Source organism: Python bivittatus, unplaced genomic scaffold (genome assembly GCF_059951505.1).
Source record: "Python bivittatus isolate LINGU-HERP-01145 unplaced genomic scaffold, Pbiv_v1 ctg000020_np1212, whole genome shotgun sequence".
Taxonomy (NCBI): domain Eukaryota; kingdom Metazoa; phylum Chordata; class Lepidosauria; order Squamata; family Pythonidae; genus Python; species Python bivittatus.
In genome coordinates, this window is record NW_028277030.1 from 118,057,457 (window position 1) to 118,084,132 (window position 26,676).

At 36.6% G+C, this 26,676-nt stretch overlaps 1 protein-coding gene across 4 annotated transcripts in view; it reads left to right on the plus strand.

The window, feature by feature from the left end:
• Positions 1–26,676, plus strand: part of CAMKMT (calmodulin-lysine N-methyltransferase) — a 331,308-nt gene that overhangs the window by 263,835 nt on the left and 40,797 nt on the right. For all 4 annotated transcript variants that reach the window (XR_015797399.1, XM_088147696.1, XM_088147718.1 and 1 more), the window contains exons 4-7: positions 1,248–1,308; positions 14,853–14,907; positions 15,996–16,059; positions 23,434–23,500. Coding sequence is in view for 3 of the 4 variants with exons in the window: in XM_088147696.1 (XP_088003822.1) it covers positions 1,248–1,308; positions 14,853–14,907; positions 15,996–16,059; positions 23,434–23,500 (247 nt within the window). In the remaining variant the exon portion in view is untranslated. The remainder of the gene's footprint in view (positions 1–1,247; positions 1,309–14,852; positions 14,908–15,995; positions 16,060–23,433; positions 23,501–26,676) is intronic.

Sequence of the window (26,676 nt, forward strand, 5' to 3'; positions counted from 1 at the left end):
CTCAGCTGGAGATGATTTCTGGACCTAAGATCTACATTCAGTTTGGATTTTGGTGGAGTGCTGTGTGGGGCTGTGTTTGCTGGCAGTGTTGCTGTTTACCCTCCCCCAAATGGGAGACAGTGTGTGTGTGTGTGGCGGGGGGGGGGGGGTAAGGGCTTATCCTAGCTTACCCATTATATAGTTAGGGTTTTTTTCCCTCTGTCCTGCCATCCCTCCCCAGGTCAAAGGGGAAGTCAATCCCATAACCCTCCCAATGGACTGATTGTCATGGTGCCTGGACGTTTCTGCCTGGCACTCAGCGCTCTATGCTCAGGTGACCAGCTACCTTCCCACCATCCAATAATATCCACATCACCCCCTTGCCTTCTGTTATGGAGTTCTAAATTTATTTAATTTTTTTAAAAAGTTATCTTTCATTTCCAAGGTTACATTACAACTTTTCTATTATTCTGCTTTATGCACTTTTTTATTCTGTACATGTAATGTGCCAGTCTTTCTTTCCTACAATTCTTTCTGCTTGTATGTGCAAATATGAATCAGGAAATGCTGAAAAAATGATGATGTGATTGTATGTGTGGTCTGTATAAATATAATATATATGGAACTATATAATGATAACACTCTGGTAAAAAAGGATGCAACAGTATGATATCAAAATACTTTTTTCTGGTCTTTTGTTGATATAGGGTTGTTTATGCATTCTGCAGTAAAACAATATATAAAAAAACCCTTGCTACAATAGTGCATGATCTGTATCTCAATCCATTTTATACATACTTGTTGATAATATAAAGTGAGGGAAGTCTCAAGTGAGGTAAAGTAATTAAATTTTTAAAATCATTTTAGCAAACACAGAATTCAGAATTAAAACAGAGCGGCCCCCTGAAACAATAAAGAACTGGCAAAATTGCTCATCCCTGGCTGTTATTGAAACAAATATTGATACTGTACCTGAGGGCCAGATGCATCTGTACATGATGGAAGCCACATCCCTTTTTAACATGCAATACACACACACTATACATGTTAAAAGGGGGTGGGACTTTGATCATGCCATCACAGCCACCATCTTGACTTTGTTTTATCCCTTCCACCAAGACAGCCCTGGGGGGGGGGAGTGTTTTTGTTTGTTTGTTTGTTTTTGCCTTTTATGTTCTGTTCTGGGTTTAAAAATTCAGCACAATATCAGTTTATGGAGATGTAAAAATATGCCTTGAAATATTATTTTGTTCTTGTTTTTTTTATAGGTATCTGGCCTTCTGAAGAAGTACTAGCTTATTACTGCCTCAAGCACCATGAAATTTTCAGGTACAAAACCAAGCCATAAAAAACCATCTTCAATCCGTTGCTTCTATTTTATTTGCATAGCAAAAATTGCTATGATATAAATCCTAAGACTGAGTTTTTTAAAAATTCAAGGTGAAAGCATGTTGCTTTTAACAAAGAATTGGGAGCTGCCTTTGGGTACTAATATTGCATCGCAAGCTTTCTGCTGTATGTCAAAGACTTTTGATTTCCACTCAAGGCATTTTCTTTCACTTTGATTTTTGGGAAACAAAAGTGAGGTGTTAATCGATTGATACTGATTGTGAAGTTTGGGAGAAAAATAAAGTCCTCCTCTACTCTGACCTCTATTCTGAAACTCAGCAAAATGTTCTCTAGGAAGGTGGGGCATATTTTTAAAGCAGAGCACCGGCATCTGAGAATTCTGGTGTTCTCTGCATGTATGTGATCTCTCCATTATGTTTCCATGTATTTTTCATACTTATGCTTCATCAGCATCCTGGGTTTCCATCTTTCTAGACATGCTGAAACAATACAGAAAAAATAATAGGCCAATTTCTTAGTCTTAATGATCTTAAGAATTAGCATTTGGTGGAATCCCTGAAAAATCTGTTGCTCAGGGACAGTAAGAAAGTATTGAGTTGAGGGGACTCAGGTGAAACAAAAGCAGGATGATTTTTACAGCCATTGGCCATATACACCCTTGCAATCAGTGTTTCTCACGGGTGATTCAAAAGATCACACACACATTCAGTGTGTTCTTGTTGCCTAGATTGCCTGACATGCTATTCTGTGTAGTTGAGCAAAATTCCTAGGGTATAACATTGTTCACAGATACCAAATTTGGGGGATGAGGGGAGGGATAGTTTGTTTGGATGCTACCATAGGTGAAAGTTAGTAGTGCAGTGCCTCCCATCCTCCTTTGTTGTGAGTTTTGTTTGTTTGTTTAAAAAAGAAGCTTTCTTTTGGGCTTCATTTTTTTCCCCAAAATGCACTAAGATGGGATTAAAGTGGAAAACATGATGGCTGCCAGCTGTTTTTTGCCAAGAGGAGTTCTGATACTGCAACCAAGATACATGACAGGGCTGAAACAGAAATCTGTAACAGAGGTAGCATACATTGCTCATCTTCCTGTGTTTAATCTTCAGGTCCAAACTTATTCATTCATCCCTTTTAAGGTCCCCAGATTCATACCCAACCAAGTTTCTGGCCAAAGTTCTTATAGTCTGCATCCTGCTCAATACCTCTTAACCCTCAACATGCTTGTTAAGAAAAACGAGGAGTAGAGTAATGTTGGACCCATTCCAATGGAAAATGATATTGTGGGATTTCCTGCCATCTGATTGTACCCTGAATTGGATTGGACTTGCAGCTTTGTCCCTCCAATAGGTGACATTGCCAGAAAGAGATCCTGTCACAGTTCTCTAACAATGGCTACCATATCCTTTAAGATCCTCCTTCATGCCAGCTGAGACTCTGAGGTGAGGGAGAACAGATTCCAGACATGAGTGTGACAAGATTTCAGCCATGATCCTGGCTAAACAGTTAAAGAATCCTCTTCCCAGGATAACCACCCTACAGGCAATGTTGAGCTTAAAATCATAATTGCTGTAGCTGAGGGTGTGCTAGAATGGTGCTCATAGGGACACTAGCTTGTTCTCTGGGAGATCTGAAGTACAAATTGTTATGTCTAGCTGTCAGTCTTGGCATCCACCAATAACACTGTCATCACAAGTATCAGAGCTTGAAAGCTATATGAGCAGTTCATATAATCAATGGACACTGAGGAACCAGCAAATAAAAAGGTCATCTTAGTATTGGCTAATGTATGGGTGACCCACTCTGTTCTTTACTGCCACATTTTAAAAAGTACTGAACATTTCAAACTCTCCCAAAGCTACAGATATTTAATTAGCATTGTCTTATTGGTGTACTATTGGCTGTTGAACTTAATGCCAAGCAAGATGAAGTCAGGTGGGTAAATCAAAAAGAGTCTGAATTCAGATAGGATATCCAATGCTCCTATGAGGACCTTCATTTAACAGCAGAGTTAAATGAAGTACAACACAAAGGACAAAATTATGTTGGAATAGCATCATTGCTGTGGAGCCCTTTAGTAGGGCAGTTGGGATTTTGGGGGAACAATACTAAGTGAAAATTCAGAGATGATTGATTGGGATGGATGAGACTGTGACTGCCAATTTTATATCTATCCTTGGATCTATTTATTTTCTATTTATTAAGATTATTGTATATTGTAATTTTAATTGATTTTAACTGTTTTGTAAACTGCCCAGAGTCCTTTCAACGAGATGGCTGGTGACAAATTTGATATATAAATATATATAAAAATTCTTCCTGCTGCATATCCCTAAGCATGCATGTTTGCTGCAACCTCTAACATACAGCAGAGAGAAGTTAAATAATTAACAGAGGCACATGTAGACCTCTGAATGGAATTTGGAAATCTTGCGTGAAACCTTTGTATATAAAAAAGCCAGTAAACTTTCTTTCTACATGAAGTTTGCCAGGTTCAGACCTTTGAATTGTTTTGCGTCATGGCAAAGATAGTTTGGCTGGTAGTTATAATCACATTTTCCTTCCTCTCTTCAGCATTGCTATTTGGCTAGTGACTATTAAAGGAAGTTTGAAAATTATAGCTACAGGGCAAAAAAGCCTAGAATGAAGGCCAAAGTGCTTGTTACAATTATAATCAAACTTGTGACAGGCATATTCCTGGAGTGTATTCTCAGCAACTGTGTATTGGAAATCCATTCTGTTGCTGCTACTTCCCATTCATAGCTCATTGTTCAGATGTCCCACCTGGCCCTGGCACTGTGTGATGTCCTTCCATGAATACTTCATTGTATTCTGTGGTGACCTAATTTCCAACAGTGCACATGCCTTCTTATGCAGCCTACACTATACCCATACATGCAGTAAATCCAGCTTTAAAAAGCTTTGCTGAGGTTTCTCCTTCACCGTTTTTCTTGGATCACCCTCCTCTGCCTCTTTGCATCATATTTTAGTAAGGAAAATAAATCCATGTGCTGTTAATTAATAGGCATCTTTAACTTCAATAACCTTGACCATTGTTCCATCTGGGAAGGGTAATAAAAAAGAAGAGACTGCCTGCCAAAATTTTTAGATGAAGAACTCATTTGCCTTCAACTGAATTTAGCAGCTCCCTCAATCCAAACATGTAGCTGGCTGCAAAAAACAAAGAAGTGCACCAGAAGAATAAAACATCATACTTCCAGGAAAGCAATAGAGGACTCCAAAAACAAGGGACTGCCAGATAAGATATCATTCCTCAAAAGTGATGCTTCAAATAGCAATGAAAATTAAAGAGTGATGTCTGCCTACCATCTAGACTTGCCAGAATAGGTTTTTAGGCTGCATAATTACAGAAAATCAGAGGGATATCAATATACAACAAAAGGAATTTACCTCTCACAACTCTGGGTAGTGTAGGAGAGGCCCAAAAAGAGTCTGAAAGTAGAATCCATCATTTAAAATAAACAATCGATCAATCAATCAATAAATAAGATGACGGTTCTTCGCTTATTGTCCTGATAACCACCGTTCTCACCAGCCTTCACTGATAGGATATTATGGCTCTAGCCTTGTTTGCTTCAGCCAGTTCTTCTGTCACCAATCCCCTCCATGACTTCCATGATGACAATGGCAACAACTTCTAAGAGAGCCCAGCTGTCTTTACCAGTCTTTCACTCACTGCTATCTCCGTCATTGTCTAGGGGCCATCCAATTGTTCCCTTCATCCAGGATCAAGGGAACTCCAATTTTAAGTGTGGTCAATTCATTCTTTTTGTGTTCTTTCTTTCCCATCCTTCACTGATCAGTCTTTCCTCTCCATTCAGTGATTGTTGACACACTTCTTTCCAATTCACTTCCCCAATCCTATCATTCATTATTCCTTCCAAACAAACTTTATTCCTCCATCATATCTACATCACTGCCCTGAAAATAAAATAAAACAAACCCTCCACTAGAATCAGCAATTCCCTAGTGCATGCATACATACATAGATGAAGCATTTATTTATTTATTATTTTATTTTATTTTAAGGATTTATATGGCCACCCAACTCACAAAAGTACAACTCCAGGCACCATGTAACAATAAAACAGAATTTGTTACTGTCCCCAGTAACAAAACCAGCCAAGAATTAACAACAATAAAACACATAGCTGGGTCGCACAACATATACTACACCTCCCAGGACAAGCTCATGTAACATCCTGGCCCCAACACCTGAGAGAATAGCGAGGTCTTCAGAGTCTTTGTGAAGGCTAACAGGATCAGGAACAGTCAAATCTCAGTGGGGGGACCATTCCATGTGGCGGGTGCCACAAAAGAAAACGTTAAATCAATGAATGTAAATGAAAATTAATTTAATATTTTTATGAAAACAGCACTTCAAACATTTTTGTTAAAACAATTCTTCTTTTTTTTCTCCTTAATTGAACACAGTCTACAGAATCCTTTGAACATTTTAAGCAGCAGATGTGCTTTCCTAATCTGTTTGAGGGGCTTATGTGGTGTTTTCATGTTTGTTTATTTAGTTTCAGTACCTGAAAGGAGGAAGATTCTCGTTAGGAGGCACATACAGTAGATGTCCACTAATAGACAGCCTAAAATTATAAAATAAGACAACTGAAAAAACAACTGAATCATAAGAACACAATGAACCATTGTAAATGCTATTTCAGTGGTAGAGGGGGAGAGATTGAAAAGTTTGATAGCTATATATACAGGCTAAATATAGACATTCGTGACATTTGATATAGTCCTTTTTTATACCTCATAATAGTAGAAATAATCTATTTCTATTTCCAAGAAATAAGCACATATTATTTGGATTCACAGTTAACAAGAAATGAACAACTAGCATTATGTGAATAAATAAGCATGGTGGAACCTTGGGCTCATATTGTTCAGTCTCATAACTTCTTCTCCCTCCTCTGTCATGACCTCAAAGAGATCTGCAGCTTTCCCTTCCATTGTCAAGTAATCAATGAGTAGCATTGCACCCAAACTCTAAATTTCAGTTAATCTTAATTATGAATTGTTGGCTGTGGATTTGGAACCAGACCCTGCAAGAAACCCAGATATTTACTTTGCCCCTACATTTACACCAAGAGCTCCATCACAGCCCTTACAACTTAGCCTTACATTAGAGGCACTTTCATATGTTCTTCCTGTAATGTAATATATGCCATCTTCTGCCAACAATGCCACAGGCCTGTTTGACATGTGGATTCTACACATGTCAAACAGGCCAAAGTTTGTACAAAAAATTAATGGACGTGAGTTTGACATCAGGACTCACAACAAGGACAAAGTAATATCAGAGCATTTCAACCTCCCAGGACACTCCACTGCAGATTTCAAAGTAACAATTTTGGAAAAAATAAACTTTAGCAGCACAGTCAAGCAAGAGATTGCTGAAATCTTGCTGAACATCAAGATTTCAGGCTGTCTCAGAAGGTCTCAACAAACAATGGGTTTTTAACACATTACAATTGTTAATTGATAAGATACCTGTAATTTGTGTCCTGTATAATCTACTGTACATTTGCATAACCACCTAGTCTTCCCTTCCCTTCCTCCTCCCACCCCATCCCAATTTAAATCCTACATCAGGTTAGCCAATCTGATGCAGTGAGCTGCAGCCAGTTGTGTGCTGGACCCAGCTCATACAGGCTCGTGAGAGTTGATTGTTAAATTTTCTGGAATTTTGCCAGCCAGTTGACAGCAGAGCTAAGCCACCATGCCTAGTGTGCCAATCAGCTGTTTGGTGGCTAGCAATGGAGCTGGTAGAGCCAGTTGTTAAACTTTTACCATCACACCACTGGCTGTAGCTCACAGAAGCTGGTGCCTTTTAATAAAATTTGTTTCTCTGGAAAGATGGTACCAGACTCCTTCTGATTTTTCAACTAGGTTTGTAATTGTTAATTAATACTATTTTTTGCCTAAGTTTTAATTTTTCAGTTTGTTTTGGTTTTACATTTTATTAGCCATCTGCAATATTCACTGAAGTAGAAAGGTGGAGTATAAACAGAATAAAGAAACATAGGGGTGTTTCAGTAAAGTATATGTAGTTAACTAAAGTATTATTAAAAATACAGTGGCTGAAGGTTCAGAAAATGTTTACATGATGTCCAAAGTGACATCATCTCTACTGTACTGAAGGAAACTATTAAAAGGAACAATACTTGCCTAGGTTAATCTCCATAATGATAAGCCATTGTTTATGAGCACTGAAGATAAGAATCTGAAGTATAGCTGACAAATACCTCTTTTGTCTTTCCTATGAAATAGTGTCCCTTCTAATATGTGTACAGAAGTTTTTTTATGGAGGTCAGTGTAATGTGATACTCCACGTGTAAAATGTGATTTTCTCAGAATGGAAGGTGCAAGCCACATGGAGCAAACGGATTTTTTCCCCCAAGTACTATTCTTATTTTTCAAGAAGATGAATCCAGCATGAAGCTTGAATGTTTATACTGAAAGAAACTGAAAAGATGTCATCATCTACATATACCTGTAAAGTAGATTATTAAAACATTATCTTTGAACATCTAAAAAATCATCAACATTTGGATTGACAACATGTGAATTTGAGCAACAAACGAAAACCAAATGACATACTTTACTCAGGTTCTGGCCAGGATTTAGTATTGAGACAGCTTTGGTCACACTTGGGCATGACCTGTGGCAGAGCCCGGATGGAGGTGGTGCTTCCATTCTTCTGATCCTTGATCTCTAAGCAGCTTTCAATCCATGGTATCCTTCTGAGCCAGCCCCATGGGCTGGGGATTAGGGGCAACCATTTTACGATGATTCTCTTCCTTTCTCCTGGTCTGGTTTCAGTCAGTGTTGGTTGGGGGGAGAGATCACTCCCTAGATCCCACCTTTGTGGGAGTGCCACAGGGGTTTGCTCTCTCTCCCCTCTCCTTTTTCAACATCTACATGAAACCGTTGAGTGAAGTCATCCGCCAGCTTGGGATTGAGTATCATTAGTATACTCAATCATGTTGATGATATCCAATTATATCTTTCGACCCCGGGCTGCCCAAGGGAGGCTGTTGAGATTCTGCCCCAGTGCCTGGAGGCTATGTGGGTTTAAATGAGAAGGAACCATCTCTGACTCAATCCTACCAAGGCTGAATGGCTGTGGGCATTTGGGCTGCCTAGAACTAGGAATATCTCATCCCTGGTTTGGATGGAGTGGCACTTCCCTATTCAAGGGTGGTGCACAATCTGGGGGTCTTCCTGGGCTCACAGGTCTTGCTCAATGAGCAGATGGCAGCTCTATGAGGTGCTCCAGTTGTGCCCCTTCTGAGATTGGGAGGCCCTTTAGACAGTCACCTCATGGCTTGATTCCTGCAATGCACTCTACATGGGGCTGTCCTTAAAGCCCACCTGGGAGGTTCAACTGGTGCAGAATGCAGCACCATGGGCAGTGATGGGCATGACTTGGTATTCCCATGTAACAACTCAGCTTTATGAGCTGCCATTTTGCTTCTGGGTGCAATTCAAGGTGTTAATTATTACCTATAAAGACTTATATGGCACAGGGCCTGGTTACTTGAGGGACTGCCTGTCTCCCATAGTATCTGCCCAGCCAATTTGATCTGGTAGGATTGGCACATTCTGGGTTTCTTCAATTAATTAATTTGATTAATTGATCCTGGGAGATGGTTAGTGTGAGGATGGCAAAATTCTTTAAAAATCTGAGGAAGCTTAATGGGAAAATGGCAGTAATCATACAGAACTCTGATTATTGTGGGGTTTTTCTTTGTTTTTTATTTTGCCAGAATAAGAAACAACTGAGTTTCTTAACATTATTCCAAAGCATTATTTATGGAGCAAATGGTGTAATGTCCATCTGGGACAAGGAAATAGTTTATAAAGAATTCTATAGTGGCAAATGTTACCTCCCCAAACTCAGCCCCTACAAAGAAATTGTATCCTCAGTAAAGTCCCCCATTCCCTTTACTCCATCTGGTTTTTGGAGTGTACATTGTATTTCTGTATATACTAGTATCAAATATATCTCAAGTAATCTTCTTAGTCTTTAGGATTTTGAGAATATATTACCTTTTTCAAATGTTTCAGTTTGAATACATAAAGTCAGAGCTAGCTAGATACATGAGAATCCCTTTTTCTGTTCATAACGAGGAATCCTATGTGATATACCATTTAGGGTATGAATCCATAGAGACACACCAATGTACTATAAATGTGATGGAGAAGGATATTGGAGAATTCTATGAAAATTGCAAATGTTGGCAGTGGGCCTACCCCTTCCTTTTTTTTCCTTTGATATAGACATAGTCAAAAAAGACTCTTTTGTTTCTTTTAGCTTCCCTTGTGAGCCTTTTGTGCATTAGTCTTCCTCACTTTCTTTTAGCAGATATTAGCTACTTGCTAATATATCTCTTTGGTGATAAATCCATCTTCTGTTTCCTATACAAGGCCATATTACAGTAGCTCTTTGCTCAGTTGAGAACTCCCTATGCATTCACAGCAGTTTGTATGTACACACAATCTAGTGTGTACATACAAACATGATCCAATTTCTCTTTCTGAAGTAACTTGAACCCAAAACTTACATGATCACTTCTTCCTAGGTTCCCACTGTTTCTACCTCTTCAATGAGCATTTTCTTAGTGGTTAGGATCAAATGTAGGAAAGCTGATCTTCAATGTTATGGGAGATGCAACAGTCAGCAATGCCACATAGGAATTTGGGGGATCCTGCAGGCTTGCATGAGTTGGTTTTTCAACTTATTGATTGATTGATTGATTGATATTTCAAATTTGTCACCACCCATCCCACTGTAAAGCAACTGGGCGGTTTACAGTAAAAAAGAATACCGTATTTTTCCGACAATAAGACGCCCCCATGTACAAGACGACCCCCACTTTTCCAGCCCAAAATGAAAAAATCAATATTTTAAAGATAGTGCAGAACACATTTTTATTTAGTAATTAGTTAACATTGACCTGATACACTCGGTGGGAGGAGTTCCAAACCGTCTCTCTGCAGCTCTATTTCCAGGCTCTTTTGCTTAACTGATTACATTCAAGCATGAGTGAAACTGCAGATAGCTTGTCTCTGCAAACAGCCTTCCTCCAATTGGTTTGTTCAGCATCAGCTGACATCAGTTACATCAGGCTCGTGATTAGAGGAAGTCTGTTTGGGAGACAAGCTATTTCACTCGTGATTGGAGGCTAGCAATAGGAGGAAGCCTCTCTGCAGAAACAAAGTATGGGCAGTTTGGAACCGCACGATTCTCAGCTGACTTCCTTGAATAAGACGCCCTTCAGTTTTTAGGGTAAGGATTTTAGAAAAAAGTGTCGTCTTATAGTCGGAAAAATACGGTAAATATTAATTAAAATAAAATAAATATTAATTAATCAAAATATACTACAGCAACAAGATTCGTATATAATGCTTCCAAGAGACTGATGTTAATTAGGTGTTAATAAACTCAGGGAGTGTGTTCAGATGTCCAGGTGGTTGAAGTTTCCCATTACTGCTTTGTCTCTTTTCCCTTAAAGTTCGGTAACATGATCCAGGAGGGCATTACCCAGATCTTATGCCTGGCTTGATGATCTATAGCACATTCCCACAATAATATCTTTTTGTTTCCCCTTCATAGCGATCAATGTAAGAATCAAATTGATAACATAATAGAACATAGAAGATGAAGAAGTGCAATGCAAATAAACATGACACTACTGGAGAAGTAAAAGGGGTTAAACCTATGGAGGAAGGCAATGACAAACTTAGAAAAGATCATGATACAAGGTCAAAATATTTCTATGACATAAAGGTCAGGATAGTGAAAGCATTGTTCTTTTCAGGGATAATGTATGGCTGTGAAAGGTAAACACCAAGAAAGAGTGAACGAAAAAGTTAGATACCTTTGAATTATGGATTTGTTGATTGTTACTTAGAGTACCATGGATTGGAAGGTTCAGTTAATCAGTCCTGGAGCAAATAAAGGCTGACTGCTCCTTGAGGCAGTGATCATCATGTAAAAACTTTTGGAGCACGTAATGCATAGACTAAAGAAGATTATTATATTTGAATAGAATAGAAGAAGTGTGTTCAGGGGTATGGAGATAACCTTGGAGAAGGAATGTGAGAACCATTAAGTAAATGTCAACTTAGCCTTGGGAAAGAAGAGGGAGTGAGAAAGAAATTCAAGATAACCCCACCGTAATACTGTTTGGTATAAGAGGGGGCAGAGGGAAACTCTATCAGGCTTTCAAGATTCTGTTATTGTATCTTCCCACAGTAAAGCAGAGTTCCAGTAGTCCTTGTGGATTCTGTTTTCCGACCTCCCCTGTCTTGAAGGCCTGGCAAAGGGGAAGACAATGGATGCGTATATATGGGATCAAAAAGATTATGGAAATATCCTTGGAAAAGCACCAAGTTACTACTAGGGACAGGTCAAAATTGCAAGCTTTTGTTCATGCTGACATCAAGACTTGAACCAATTCAGCATGTAACAGTTCCTTTCCAGTTCTCCTTTCCATGTGCACAGTTCTTCCTGTGACTCAACATTTGAACTACCATTTGATTGTTTTACATTGCCAGCTCCCAGTCTATTCCCACTTTATTGACTCTGACCCTATTGAGTTTTCTAAGATCGAATGCCACTAACTCATGTCAGCTTTTTCTAATTTATATTATTTTCAATGTGTCAAGAACACAAATAGGCCATTTCCTATGTTTTATTGTTTCTACTGACTTTATAACCATAGTGATATTGTGATTATATGGAACTGGTTTTCTGAAGTAGTTAGGGAACTAATACAGGATCCCAGGGCCAATAGAAGAAACTTCTCCTTTACAATGAAGAGAGGTGATTTTAAGAGCAGGCTCTGTACCTATGTAAGTTCTCCCAGCCTCTTATTAAGTGATAGGTTTTTTCCAGATCCATAGATAAGTGAACCTACTCTCAAAATTCTTCCAGGAAGCTAGTACAGTCAACATTCAACTTTGCCTAATACAAAAGAATAAGAAACAAAATTGTTCTTGATGCCATTTATGCCTGTTCCAAAGGAAATGGAGATTGCCAATTTCATCTCCAACTAGATTCACCCAGGGAACAGTCCATCACAGTGTTCCATGGATTGCACCCTCAAGTTCGAACATCACCATCAGAACAAATTCAGAGCCACTACTAAATCCAAGGCCTCAGTCAAACACTGAATGTTCTATCAGGCTGTATACTGTATATCATTCCTTTGTAACTGTCATATCTAAAGAGGACCTTATGCATTCATAGATCTCTCTTAGACATAGCTCCATATGTCAGTTAAGTTCAGTTGCAGTAAATATCTTTGCCTTGCATAACACAAAAAGTGTTTTGACAGAACAAAGTCCTTCATTTTTATATCGATTTTTAAGCTGTTCATCAAAATCCTGACACCAGCAGTAGCTCAACTGAGGCAGAAACGTGCATATGAATGCTTGCACAATATTCTAATCTGCTCTGTGTTTAAACATGAGAGTTCATTATACATCCAGACCACATACAGGTTTCCTTCCTGCTGTCATGGGACACATTTGAACTGAAGATCCTTAGTGTGAAAACTGGTTTGGGTGGCATAGAAGTCAAAACCAGGATATCCATCAGTTCAAGCTTCAATGTGCATTTTTCATGATGATGAGATGTTATTAAATTCTAATCATTCATATCAAGGTCAGTTCTGTTTTTCAGAGATCACAGAAAGGGGGATATTGCCATCTTTCTACTGTAAGCCCACCCACTAGAAGAAAAAAAAATTGGCATACATTGAACATGTGACAGATCCTCAACTTCAACTGAGTAGATCATCTTTGTTTTGAAGGATTAAAGAGTCCTAGGTGTGAAGAGTGAGAAGAGGAATAGCAGCATTAGCATTTCTTTGTAGCAAATTTCCCCTGGAGCAGATTAGAACTATGGGCTTTGGCACATGCAATTTACCAGAGACTATGATTTCGAGAAACACTGCTTTGCAGTTGCTACATTTAGAAGAAAGATGTGCTGTTGACTTGAAAATACTATTTCATCTCAACATGCATGTCTTATGCATCCCAAGCTCCAAAGAAATCCAGGGGAAGAAGCAGATGTTTTCTGTTACTTTCAGAATACATTCCACTAAGATCATTTAATTTTTTCTGGCTGAATGCTTGCCAAAGTTGTGACTTCTTAATATATGTTTGTAGAGTTCTGTCCTGTTTCCCCCCCCCCCCGCTTTTCCAATATTGATCACAAAAACATAGGAAGCTGACTTATACTGAATAAAATTATTAATCCATCTAGCCCATGTTATCTCTAGAGACTGGCAGTGGCTGTTCAAAAATCCTGTCTTAGGCAGGATTTTTTTTTTTTTTTAGTCTTACTTGGAGATGATAGGGATTAGCAGAGGGCTTTCTAAACACAAAGCGTGTGTTCTACCACTGAGCTATGAACCCTCTGGGTCTGATTGGATAGGGACATTCCACTTCTTGGAAACCCTTTCGGCTTTGTCTAATCCAAAGGGAAGGAGTAAGCTGTACAGTAATAAACCAGAAGGCCCTTAAGACTTGGAAAATAGAAAATCATTGTAAGAATATCCTATTTTATGATATATCACTAAAAATATATTTAATTGTCATGACTGCTAGTACAGGACTATATGGAAATGGTATTTTACCATAAACATGGATTGTAAGTTGTTTTTCTGTTAGGTTAAAAAAAATAAAATAAAAGCACACTTTTGAATCAGTATTCAGCATATACATGTTTAAGTCCATCATAAGCAAATGATTGATATTGCAGTAAGTTTTTCAGTTGTGCCACAGACATGCTTACTTTTGAAACATCTTACTTATGAGCAACAGGATTTTTGCCAAGTGCTTTTACTGGCAAAGTGGCTGCTCTAACAGACTTCTTAAAACAATCTTTTGTAATCTATTTCTAATTAAAGTGCTAATGTATGAGCTACCTTTTCACCTGAATGCTGTTGTTATTTTTTAAAGTTAAGGTATATCGTTCATTCTAAATGTTATAATTTCTGTTACAATTGCTTACTATTTCGTTCTATAGTTCTGCAGAGGGTGGGAGCAAGAAAGAGAGAGAAATAATATTAATTCCTCCATTTACTTGTCTAACTGTTTTTGAAGGAATGAATGTGAATTAACAGTGTTATCCTTTCCTAACAATTATCTTTCGCTACTCTAGCTAGTTTAGCTCTAAAAGACAGAGCCATTGACAAGGGGGAAAAAAGAACCTTCTCGGATTTTTTCAGCTCAGCGGTGGTAATGTTGCACTGAACACTAATGAGGGAACCCCCACTGGTTTGCCTGCTTTGTGACTTTTCTATTTCATAATTATTTTTAAAACGCAAAACGACATGAGGTAGCCCAGTCATGCCTCTGCTACTTCCTGCTACCTCGGTGTTCACTACAGATGGCAATTTGTTCTTGTAACATATATGTCTCTCCGACCATTTTCATCTAATTTGTATGGGTTCTACCATTTCCTTTCTCTCTTTCAGGGGCCTTGCTGTGTGTGAGCTGGGGGGTGGCATGACATGCTTGGCTGGGCTTATGGTAGGTCTTTTCTCAATCCCATTTCTATTCAGAGGGGGGAACAAAAGGGAAAAATGTTCCAGTGTCTCCAACGACTGGGTCAGAGAACTGTCAACAGAATCAGCTGCGGTCAAGCTGCAGAATCTTCAGAGACCTTCTAGACTGGCTGGCTTTCGTATTATATCGATTTTATGGTTGCCTCGACGAGGAGAAACATTTTACCTCAGTGTAGTCAATATCTCTTGTTGTGACATTCCAGGCCACATACACTCTGTCTTTCAGAGCCATAGCTAGCGCTCCCCCCCGCCCCCCCCTTTCAGATTATACTTCACCATTTGCTAAGATACAGGAATAGCCTGGCGAATCACAGTTGGAGCACCATGATATAGCTGCTAATGTTTTGCCTGCATTATTACACCAACAAACATGATCCAGAGCTCTCGGTAATTAGATTCTTTTGAATTAGATTGGCCATTCAGAAGCGTCATTCACCATTCTCTAGGTTCTGAGTCATGTATTCAGGAGATATTATGTAGCAGTGCAGTGCATTAGACAAGTTTTTATGTCTCTACAAATAAAAGCATATTGTTACACTGATTGGCATTTGACAAACCTGTCGTTCTTACACAATGTGTCGAGGTTACAGCCCAATGTGCGAGCATGTCAAAGCTCACAAAAAAATTACCCTTACAAAGCCATCTGCCTGCAATGCAAAGTTATATGAAGGGCATCAGGCAGTCAGACAGAAGCAAGCTGAAAGGCAGAGTGACAGCCTCGGATGATGGCTCTACTAGATAAACAGAAGCCCGCAAATGAAAGCCTCTCAGAATACCATCATCCGCTGTCACAATGCAATTACGGAACTGAATGATAGCAAGATAGAGGCTCCCGCAAATGGAATGATAAAAGTATTGACTGATTTGATTGAATGATTAAAATAATGCAGACATAAAATGAAAAAAGATTGAAGACTGTTACAGGGAAATAGGTGAGGAAGCATGATACTGAAGGCTTGTCACACCTGTCTTCACTTCCACACAGACAAGCATATTTGCTCATTGTTTGCTGTGCTCTTTCTCTCTCCCTCTCTCCCCCCCCCCCCTTTCCAGGTTGCTATTTCTGCAGATGTCAAAGAAGTTCTGTTAACTGATGGAAATGAAAAGGCTATCAAAAGTATCCTTCTTCAGTTAGAAAACTGGTTTATTGGATTCATTCCATTTTGTTGGGTTCATGCTCAGTATAAAAATAGAACAAGGGGTTATATAACAGTATGTATTATCTATGTATGTGTGTGTGTATACATATATACATGCATACTATATAACACGCACACACGCACACATCCTGAATAATTTTTTATTTGGAAAATTTATGTGATTTTGAGCAGTATATAAGTTAATTATATAATTATATAGTGTTCCTGAGACTATATTCAATTATTCCATTTTTATTTTTAATTTTTTTCAATTTAGAGAGGAAATGGCAAGTAATTTCATAAATATTAGGATAATTATTTGTAAATATTCAGTGATTTCATTCCAGCAACATTGAAAAATTTGTTTTAAAAATTGCAACATCAGCTGTAATAAATAATGTCTGTTTCCTTTACTTGTCTATTTTATGCTGAGCTTGCTTTCAGATATTATAGTACATAAATATGTCCCTCATGCATATTTATCTCATTTCTACATTTGGTTTGTATTTAATCATGTATGCACAGTATCACTCCTTGTAACCTGTCCCTAACTTCATGCAAGATGGATCTGCATTCAGTTAATGAACATTGTCCAATATTTCTCTTGGACCAAGATTTTCAAATATTCCTGTCCATTCCATACATTTATATTATTATCGAATTTGAATTCATTTTATATTTAATCCTATTAGTATATATGCAGGTAAACAATTTACACTTTAATGTGACTGCAAATTATTCCCCCTGAGTTAACTAAGTGTCTACAATAGCACAAGAGCTGAGTCCCATAGTGAATATTAATGGCTGTCAGAAATTGAGAAGGAACTGCAGAAGATATCTGTTTGCTTTGGTTCTTGATGATAATAACATTTGCATGTTAAGGGCCTTCCTTTGGCAGGAGATATTCTAATGTCAAAGTTATAGAGAAATCTTTGTTAGTGCTATCAAATGATCTTCTTTCTCAAGTTTATCCAAGCCTTAGAGGGACATTTTTTAAAAAAGAAAAAAAAAGTGTGGTTACAATGCATGTTTAATGCTAATACAGGATATTGGCTAGCAGGCTTAAAGGATACATTTGTTCTTTTTGTGGGCTCTCAAGGTAGTCATAACTGTTTCAAATAGTTGGAGAATTCAGGGATGAAAGCAGACCTAACTAGAAACACACACAGTCCATCTTTTAAAAATTATGATATACAAGAGCTTTAAAATAAACGGAATGGAGAGTCTTGTTGTAATATTTCACCAGGAAAATCTGACCCCTTCTACTTCAGAATATAAATTCCAATTGTATGCAGTGTAGCACAACGGTCAAGTATCATACTATGCTTTACATTACACCTATAAAAAAACACACAAATAAATTAGGTGAATATCTTTACAAATTCATAGTTGGGAGGCAACATAGCAAAATTACTCTTTCAAAGAGAAACTGAAGCAAGCTTACTTAGAAATAAGGCTAATAGACCCTGGTAATTGACTTCTATGTAACCATATATAGGCTTGTGCTATTAATCAGAATGTTATATTGCATCCTCTTTTAGGTGACTGTAGAATTATTCATGAATATCTGCTGTCAAGATTTACTATCTTGATTCGTAATACTAAATAAGTAACACATTTTAGCAAATTTTAAGAGGCTTAGATTTTACTTTTAGTTTTATTAGGTTGTACTTTGGTGTAATCTGATGCTCATACCTGGCACTAAGATTCACTCTTAAATAATTTTGAGTAACTTTACTTAAATAATGTAAGACAGACTTCCTATATTAGTTTCTTTAAAATGGAACAAATCTAACAGAGAACAGAATCCGGGGGTGGGGGGGGGCGGGGGGGGGAAGCATTATCCACTTAAAATGAAAAATCAAGTAAATATATTTCCAGTAAAATCATTTTGTAAATATATCCTATTCATACAACTAACTTTCAGAACTATTTCTGTGATACTTGAACAATAAATTGTCTACAACTCCCCAAGTGAATATCCTGCATGTATTGCTTCTTTGGATTCTAAAATAAGTGCTCCATTTTGTACTCTGTTACAAAGCCATTAAATTAAAATGCTCTTGTTTAAAAGTTTAGTTTTGTCTTTTAAACTTTTTTGTAACTCCAAATTATTTGCCAGGGACACTATCATATCAAAAAATACCTTTCTAAAAGTCAAAATGGTGTCAGCCCGAGAAGAGGGAGAATCACAGTAAGAAGCCAGGAAATCACTGAGCAAGTCTGCTAATTATTCTTAATAGGCCAGATGAACATATTCAGCAACAAATGACTGCATCAGAGAAATGTCACTGAAAATCGACCTGGCAATAGTGCTTTGGGTCTGAGCATCCATTTTTATATTATTGTCATTATCCTACTTATTATTTTTGCTCTTATTAGTGTTATTCACAGGGGACACCAAAGGGTCCTACTTTAGTGAAATCTTGCATTTGGGGGAGGGAAGATTTGATATGTATTTTTTTCTTCAAAGTCACAAAGTCACACATTCACATCCCATCAGTCATTGATGGTTTTACTGTCAGTTCATTTGTGAGAGCAGTAATTTCGTTTGCTATTGGGTTGTCAAATCATGTGCTCTCTAAATACAAAATCAATATCGATTGATATATGGAACAAAAAAAATCCTCTGCATTTCTATTAACTATTTCAGGTTTTAAGCCATTTTGGTTCATATCATATAATAATTTAATCTTGCCTATAATATTCCTGAGTAACAGTGTCTGACATACTGTAAATACATTCTGGTTATTCTACCACTGTTCATATATAGCACCTAATACATCTGAATCTTTTTAACCACAATTAAAATAAATTCAACTGCATTTCAGGAGAAAAACTGAAATCTTTAATAAGAGAAACAAGGAATTTTTGCGGGTATACTTTGGAGAGCTTTATTTTAAATAAAATATCCAAAGAGAAACAAACTATGCCAAAATGAAATTTAGTAATGAGCCTGAACATAAGATCTATATCTTTTAAACTTGAATAAATGGTGATCTGATTGTAAAGATTCTGTGCTACACAGTGTGCTTTAAAAAATATAAAAGTTTGGTGAACTTTCACGTTCATCAATCAGGTTTTTAACACATTCCTTAAGATCATCTGCTGTCTATTTTATTTTTCCTCCTGTGCTTATATACATTATTTGCACATGGAATTTAGAAATAAAGGGTAAGTTTAGGGTGCAATTAAAATATATGTACTACAAAATACAAATGTAGCTATTAAATATATGGTGTATGGAACTTTGGCTAATCTTAAAAAGTCCAGGTTGAAGCTGTGTGTGCTGAGTATATGGGTTTTTGCAATAATGTAGGTTAGTTATAGTTCAGCAACAATGAGGTTTGTGTTCAGTAACAATGGGATGTTTGTACGTGTATAACTGGGTACAGGGCTGAACTCCTAAGGGCAACATATACCTAAATCAACATTATTGGAATTGAAACTATTGAAAGATGTTATATGGCTCAAGTTTGAGAGTTTTATTAGCCTATTTGTTCAATTCACACACACACACACACACACACACACACACACACACATTGAGTTATAATATTAGTTGTCTTTTTTTCCCTATGATTCAGATAATGTCATTATACAGAATGCCATGAAAATCATCTTCAAGACCATTATCACTACTGTTATATGATCTTCTGTCACATACAACAAATAACTATTACATTCACAAATTTCATTGGCATGTTTTTCTGATTAATTGTTTCTTTCAGCTCCAATGCATTAAAAGCTGAGCTTTTCTTTGTAAACTTTGTTTGCATGGTTTTCAAGTTGTAGCTATTCTATCCAAATACCACTGTATTAGAATCATCCACAGATCTATATACATATGTACCATAATAGCATTGTCTTACTACTTAGGTTTGATGCATACATTGAAAAAGATGTGGTGGTGTGCACAGTGAAAAAAAATTTACGTATTTTTCTGATAGTATTTCATTATCAGAATATTACTATCAGTATAGTAATCAGCATAAACTGCCAGTGTAAGTGCAAACCAACCTACTGAATATTTGATAGTAGCCTGTCACAAGGATAGACTTACTTCTTTGGCCTTGTACAAAATGCCCTTGTTGCTACTTTAGTGAAAAAAGAGTTTGTTTGATTTATATGGCTACCTACTTGCCAGGCAACTCTGGACTAGTATTTAAGGAAATTCAAATTATTCATGTTTGGAAATATATTGACTTGAAATAGATTAGGTTTATTGCCAGTTCATATAATTTTAAATTCAAATACCTAGAAATGAGTTTTGAGGAAAGCCATGAACTTCACTGCTACATAAACAGGTTAAGGGTTAAAATTTATATCTGTTCTTCATCTGGGTAACTTTTGGTCATCTCAGTCTGGAGTAGACAACTGTACAGTATAGTGGCTTGCTTTGGCAAGAAGGATGCTTTGAAGAAGAGATGTCTGTCTGTCTGTCTGTCTGTCTGTCTGTCTGTCTGTCTATCTATCTATCTATCTATCTATCTATCTATCTATCTATCTATCTATCTATCTATCTATAAGTAATAGATTTAAGATAACATCTTTAATATAGTTTATATATGTAGATGCTATCAAACCAAGGACAGAGAACTGAGTGCTGGTCACATGTTTTGTGCTACAACTCCCATAATCTCTGATCTTTGTCCATGGGGGATCTGGGAGCAGTAATCCAAAATATCTGAGGGTACCTGGTTAGCTACCTTTGCACTGGTTTATCAAGAAAGATTTTCATGTATATCTATTTAGAATAGGGATGATGCAGCATACTGCCATACATGATGTCCATTTAAAACCCTGTTGCCCTGCAATAATCCTGATTCTTGTGTAATTCTAGCTCTTTTATTTTTATTAGGGTAATTATATTAGTGACAGGATAAATAAGAATTTGAGCAACCTAGGCAAAGGGAAGATGCTTAATGCACTTTTAAATGCTCATTCATGTTGGATGTCTATCAGTCTACTCAGTGGGATGCACATTCTGGTGCATTTATTTATTTATTTATTTATTTATTTATTTATTTATTTATCAAATTTATATAGCCACCTGTCTCACTAATGTGACTTTGGACAGTGTACAATAAAACGAACAATTAAAACAAATCTTAACCATTAAAATGATTAATAAAATATAAATAAGATCATGGGATAATGCGCCAACATCTCATATATAATGCAACCATCTCACAGGCTCTTCAGTACCATGGGATCCCCAAGCATGCTGAAAAAACATGTTTTAAGGGATTTCTGGAAGGACAATAGGGTGGGAACTAATCTCACCTTGGGAAGAGTGATGTTCCACATGGGAGGTGCTACAGCAGAAAAGATTCATCTCCTGGGTCCCATCAGATGAAACTCTTCAGCAGTTGGAACCCATAACATGCCCCTCCCGCCAGACCTGATGGGATGGGTAGGTGTAATTGGGGAGAGGTGGGCCCTCAGATAACACAGCCCCATGCCATGTAGGGCTTTAAAGGTCAGAAGCAGCACCTTGAATTGGACCCAGAAGCAGACTGGCAACCAACGCAGCTTGCAGAGCAGAGGTGTAACGTGCCATACTAGGGGCACACATAACTGCATGCACCACTGCATTTTGCACCAGTTGAAGCTTACGGATACTTTTCAAAGGCAGCCCCATGTACAGTGTGTTATGGTAGTCCATTTGGGAGGTGACCAGGGCATGACTAACTGTAAGTGGAGCCTCTTGATCCAGGAACGGGTGCAAGTGGCGCACAACATGAAGCTGCTTGCTTATTTCTTTATTTGATGCACTTATACTGTGTTCTTCAGTCACAAAGATTCCCAAAGTAGGTTGTAGAGATCAATAAAGAGGTTGGTTATTCAGATTGCTGAAGACATAACGTTGCATTAATTCTCATAAGGAACAGACTCAGACATGGGGCAAAGATTCTACAAGGCATATTTTACAGAGTATTATCTTGAGGTTACTTGCTTTCTGAGAAGAATTTTCTCTAATGTTCAGGAACACACAATGTTATATTTAATGACTGACCTCTTTAGCCAGGCTTTCCTGAGGCAAATGCCAAATGTGAATGCTTTATTTTTCCTGGCCTCACTTTTTAACATACATTTCAAATCAATATTTTATTGATTGCTGTATTTCAATATTTTTTCCAAGCTATATACCCCATAATAATATTCAAAATATATCAAATAAACAAATTAGTTTGAAAAATGAGAAATCAGAATTTATAAGAATCACAAAGAAACCTCTTTTTTCTCATTGACTCCATTAAAACATTTTATATTGAAATGTGGTTTAAAACCTGGTTTACAACAAAAAAAATTTAGTTTAGAGGTTCATGAAATTGGGAACTTATACCAACTGGAAATAATAATTCTCACTAAGTCCATCAGAATTGTTTAATGTAACTCATTTTAAATCAGAATTTAATTTACAAGTTTAGTTTAAAACAACTTTTTCCCCATTGCAAGGAAAACTGAAGCATGTACCATTTTAGAAAAGCCATTTGACAAGAATATCAGCTTAAAAGAGACATTTCTTCCTCTTTAAAATGAAAAGTGAGATGAAATCTAAGACAATGTATTGTAGCAGAACTCATATCCAAATTATTATTATTATTATTATTATTATTATTATTATTATTACTACTACTACTACTACTACTACTACTACTACTATTATTTTTGTATAAATAATGCTATCCTGCTTTTATTCCATCTAGGAACTGACACAGACCTAGTCCTGCTTAAGTACAACAAAGTTGCTGGATTTTGTCCCTTCAAGCTAGAGCATATCTATAGGCAAAATGGAATACATGCATACACTGTAATCAGAATTCTGTTATTCCAAGTTGTTCAACATACTTTACAACTAAAGATAAACAAAAGCCCATAAACTTAAGGACAAGTGCTCACATAAATGTACATGTTAGGGCAAAGAATGCTTAGAAGCATGTTAAGTGGACAAGCACTTGCAAAAAGTGCATTCTAGAAAAGATGTATCAGAAAATGTGTCTAAAGATGCTTCATGTGAATTAGAAAAACAACTGTGCAGAAATTTAGCTGAAATTATTTTAAATCAGCAGATTCATCCATTCCTACTTTAGACAACAACTCTGATATAATTACTTGATCAATTAACCAAAAATAGTACTAAAGTAAATCAATGAATTAAAGCTCAAGAAGACTTAACATTTCTGTGTGTGTACACATGAATGAGGAGGTGGCACAGTAAACATATACATATACATACAGTTTATTACAATTTTCAAGAGCCCTGTTGTGTTGAAAATGCTTACTATGAAAAAGGATAACTTGATTGGAACATTTTTTATAGATGATTCTTAACTCCTATGTTATAGATGTAAGTGATATCATCAAAAGAAATAAAAAAGCTGGAGTGTTCAGAACCAAAGTGGTCTCAAGCAGGTAAGATGTTTCATACTCTTCATGCATATTATTTTATATTACTACTCTTAAACCAAAGTGAAATGAAGTGCAAGTTTGCTGGGAAACTTGCTTGATCCTCATTCAAAATCAGATTTATCAAACAACAATTATAAATCAATTGTGTGATATATATATAGACTACATATTCATATCTCTGAACAGCTATATGATTTTTCTAAAGTTCTGAAAAGTAAACTTACATAAACATTTTTATGGTGTATCAGGAATTATTATCATTAAGGACAGAATTATTATGAACTTGCTTTATGGAAACAACCAAGCTCAGAGAACCCCAAGGATTCCACAAAAATATTAATATTTGAAGCCATCTTTTTCTGTATCCATCCACAACCAGGGTATTAATTGTGTACCAATCATGTTTGAACTTGTGAAATAATTTTTCTCTGTTTAACTGCACCCCATGGAGGAACAGGCATAGTTCAGGGATAGAACACATGCATTGCATACCAAAGGTCCCAGATTCAATCCCAAACATTTCAAGATAAGGCTGGAAAAGGCTATCCAAAACCTGGAGAATTGCTGCCAATTAGTGTAGACATTATTTCTAGACAAATCAATAGCATAAAGCAGTTTCCTTGGTCTTTATTTTCCTACCTCTGAGTGATTCCACAAGGATCTCATTGGTTAACATGATCCTGACCTCTAGGCCATTGTTTTGATCCAGATGTTCCTATTTTCTTAATGCTATTTGTTAAGTATGCCTTGATGCAAATGAACAATGGCTAACAGCTTCCTAAACCTAATCGTGTAGGTATCAAGAAACATTAGCCCAGTGCATTTCTGACAAATTTGTATCTGTATCTAAATAATGTTGAGCAAAGGCTTAGCATCATTAAAAACAGTGTTCAGTGTTAAGAAGCAAACCGTTTTCAGATAATGATTAACCACTTACCCCATTTCTGTAGTATCAGTCTATGTTCTCATTTCTTGGTTCTGTTGCAGGTCAGTTTTTTTTTCCCTTCACATGTGGTCTTTTAGATACAGTTACCTGGTAATAAGGATACTGAACTCAAAGAGACTTATTTTTGTATATGTGCTTGTGTTGAACATGAAATAATGAAAAGGTGATGGATGGGATCAAGATTAATTGATAGTTATGAACCACTGAAAAGAGTAGGATTTAAGTCTGTGGATTTCAATAATTCTGTTCTAAATTTGATAACCCAATGCAGTTGAATCCCTCTTTTTTATAGATAACTGCCTAATATTTCCATTTCAAGCCAGAGGCTGTAAAGGTTGGAAAATATGGTTGGAAAAGAACATATTTGCAGTCATATTATCATTGCCACCTGCAACCAATATTTATTAAAATATTGTTGCTAGTCAATAATTGGATGCTAATTTGAGGTTTGGGACAGTTGGCTATTTATTCATTTATTCTTGCAAAACATAAAATGTGTATGTGTGTGTGTGTATAAACTATACTCTGTGTGGGTGTATTCAAACTGTCATTTCCAAGAAGATCTCAGGTTTAGTTCATTGTGAATAAACCCCCTTTTAGTTTTTTGTGCACCCATATATTCTATAGGCTTCAAATTGCCATGCAGTATATGTAGGACCATCTCTTGTCAAGATTTCCAACCTGGTCTTTTAGATATCAATCAAAACACATTTTCAACAATGTCCTCATTTACATTTATCTAATGTTTAAGGTCATTTGTGATCATTTGAGTGTATTTCAGCATATGGAATCAGTGAATAATAGATTTCAGCTCCATGCTGTGAAGAAAGATTGTGTTTTTACAAGGCGTAATGTTGTTTACTGGGTGTTAATAATCACTAATTAATAAACATATCTAGATTTCTAAAATGTTGCATTTTCTGCTTTGGAAAATGTCAAGTGTTTAACACACTGAGTACAGTAGCATTTTCTGCTTTTATGCATGAAATAATTTCATTACAGAAAGATACGTGTTGTTGCATTTCAATATAGGTCATACTAGTTCTATCTATTTTTATGACCTATAGGTTCCCATTTAAAACTTTTCATATAGATAGGACTTTTTATAGCCTACTGTATTCTTTAAATATCCAGAATATTAGGCAAATATTAGGATAAGATTTTACTCGAGCTTATCTTATTTCTTTTCTATTGATTTCTTTTGATATTGCTTCAATATGTAAGTTGCTGTGAGTTTTGCTAAAATTAATAGAATTCATTTGCAACCAAATGAGTTTAAATATGATTTTTGGAGCACTGAATAGTCCTAGTCTGCAAATATCTTAATCTAAGTTATATAATATGATAAATGTTCCTATGAAACCTAGGCTTTAGTTCTATTTTGAATTATCACTGCACACAGTAGTATATCAAAGAGATATGCTACACTACTGAATGGAATTTTGTACTCAGAAACGCTTGTTTGGGGATAGCTTGTTGCTTTTACCTTCTAGGAGTAGAAGCTCTGACAGGTTTCCAGTAAATTGCTGTTTTCATTGGTGCCTGTTGCTCCCCTTTCCTTCAATGAGGAAATGTTGAAGGAACAGAGTATCAGATGTTCGAGGCCAGTCTGACTGGTTTTGAATGTGCAGCAAATTAAGGAGACAGCTTGACCACCAAATTTTTCATAGAATTTAAAACACCATAAATTGGAATATGAAGGGAAGAACAGCAGAAGGCAGAGTGATGAGAAGATATCACACATTGCCATTAAAGCTCCATATTTGATCAGTAGGAAGACATGGTTAATGGTACTGATGAAAGTCTTTTGTCAGCAGTTCGACACTTATTGAATTTTATCTGTTGAGTTTTATTTCAGTTTTCTGAAATGTTAGCTCTTCTTTCTAATTTCATGTCATCTGTATACTCCCTTCCCTAAACTACAGTTTTTCCAAGCCCCAATCAACATAATACATTGAGGTAGCAGTAGTTATTGCTGTACTTGGTTACCAATCTCTAAAAATCATCTATAAAAGTGAAGAATACTCATCAATTTCCTATGCTAGTTATAGGAATTCTGTTCTGCAAATTTTGATTGTGGCTTTCTTTTATTTATTTAGAGGTAAACTATTTCCTATTCTAAATCTAAAATAAATAAATAAACAGTTTTCATCCGTAACAGTTTTCATCCTTAATGGCCATATACTGGACTTCACTGATGAAAATATAGAGAAGACAGCCTTGTGTTGCTTTG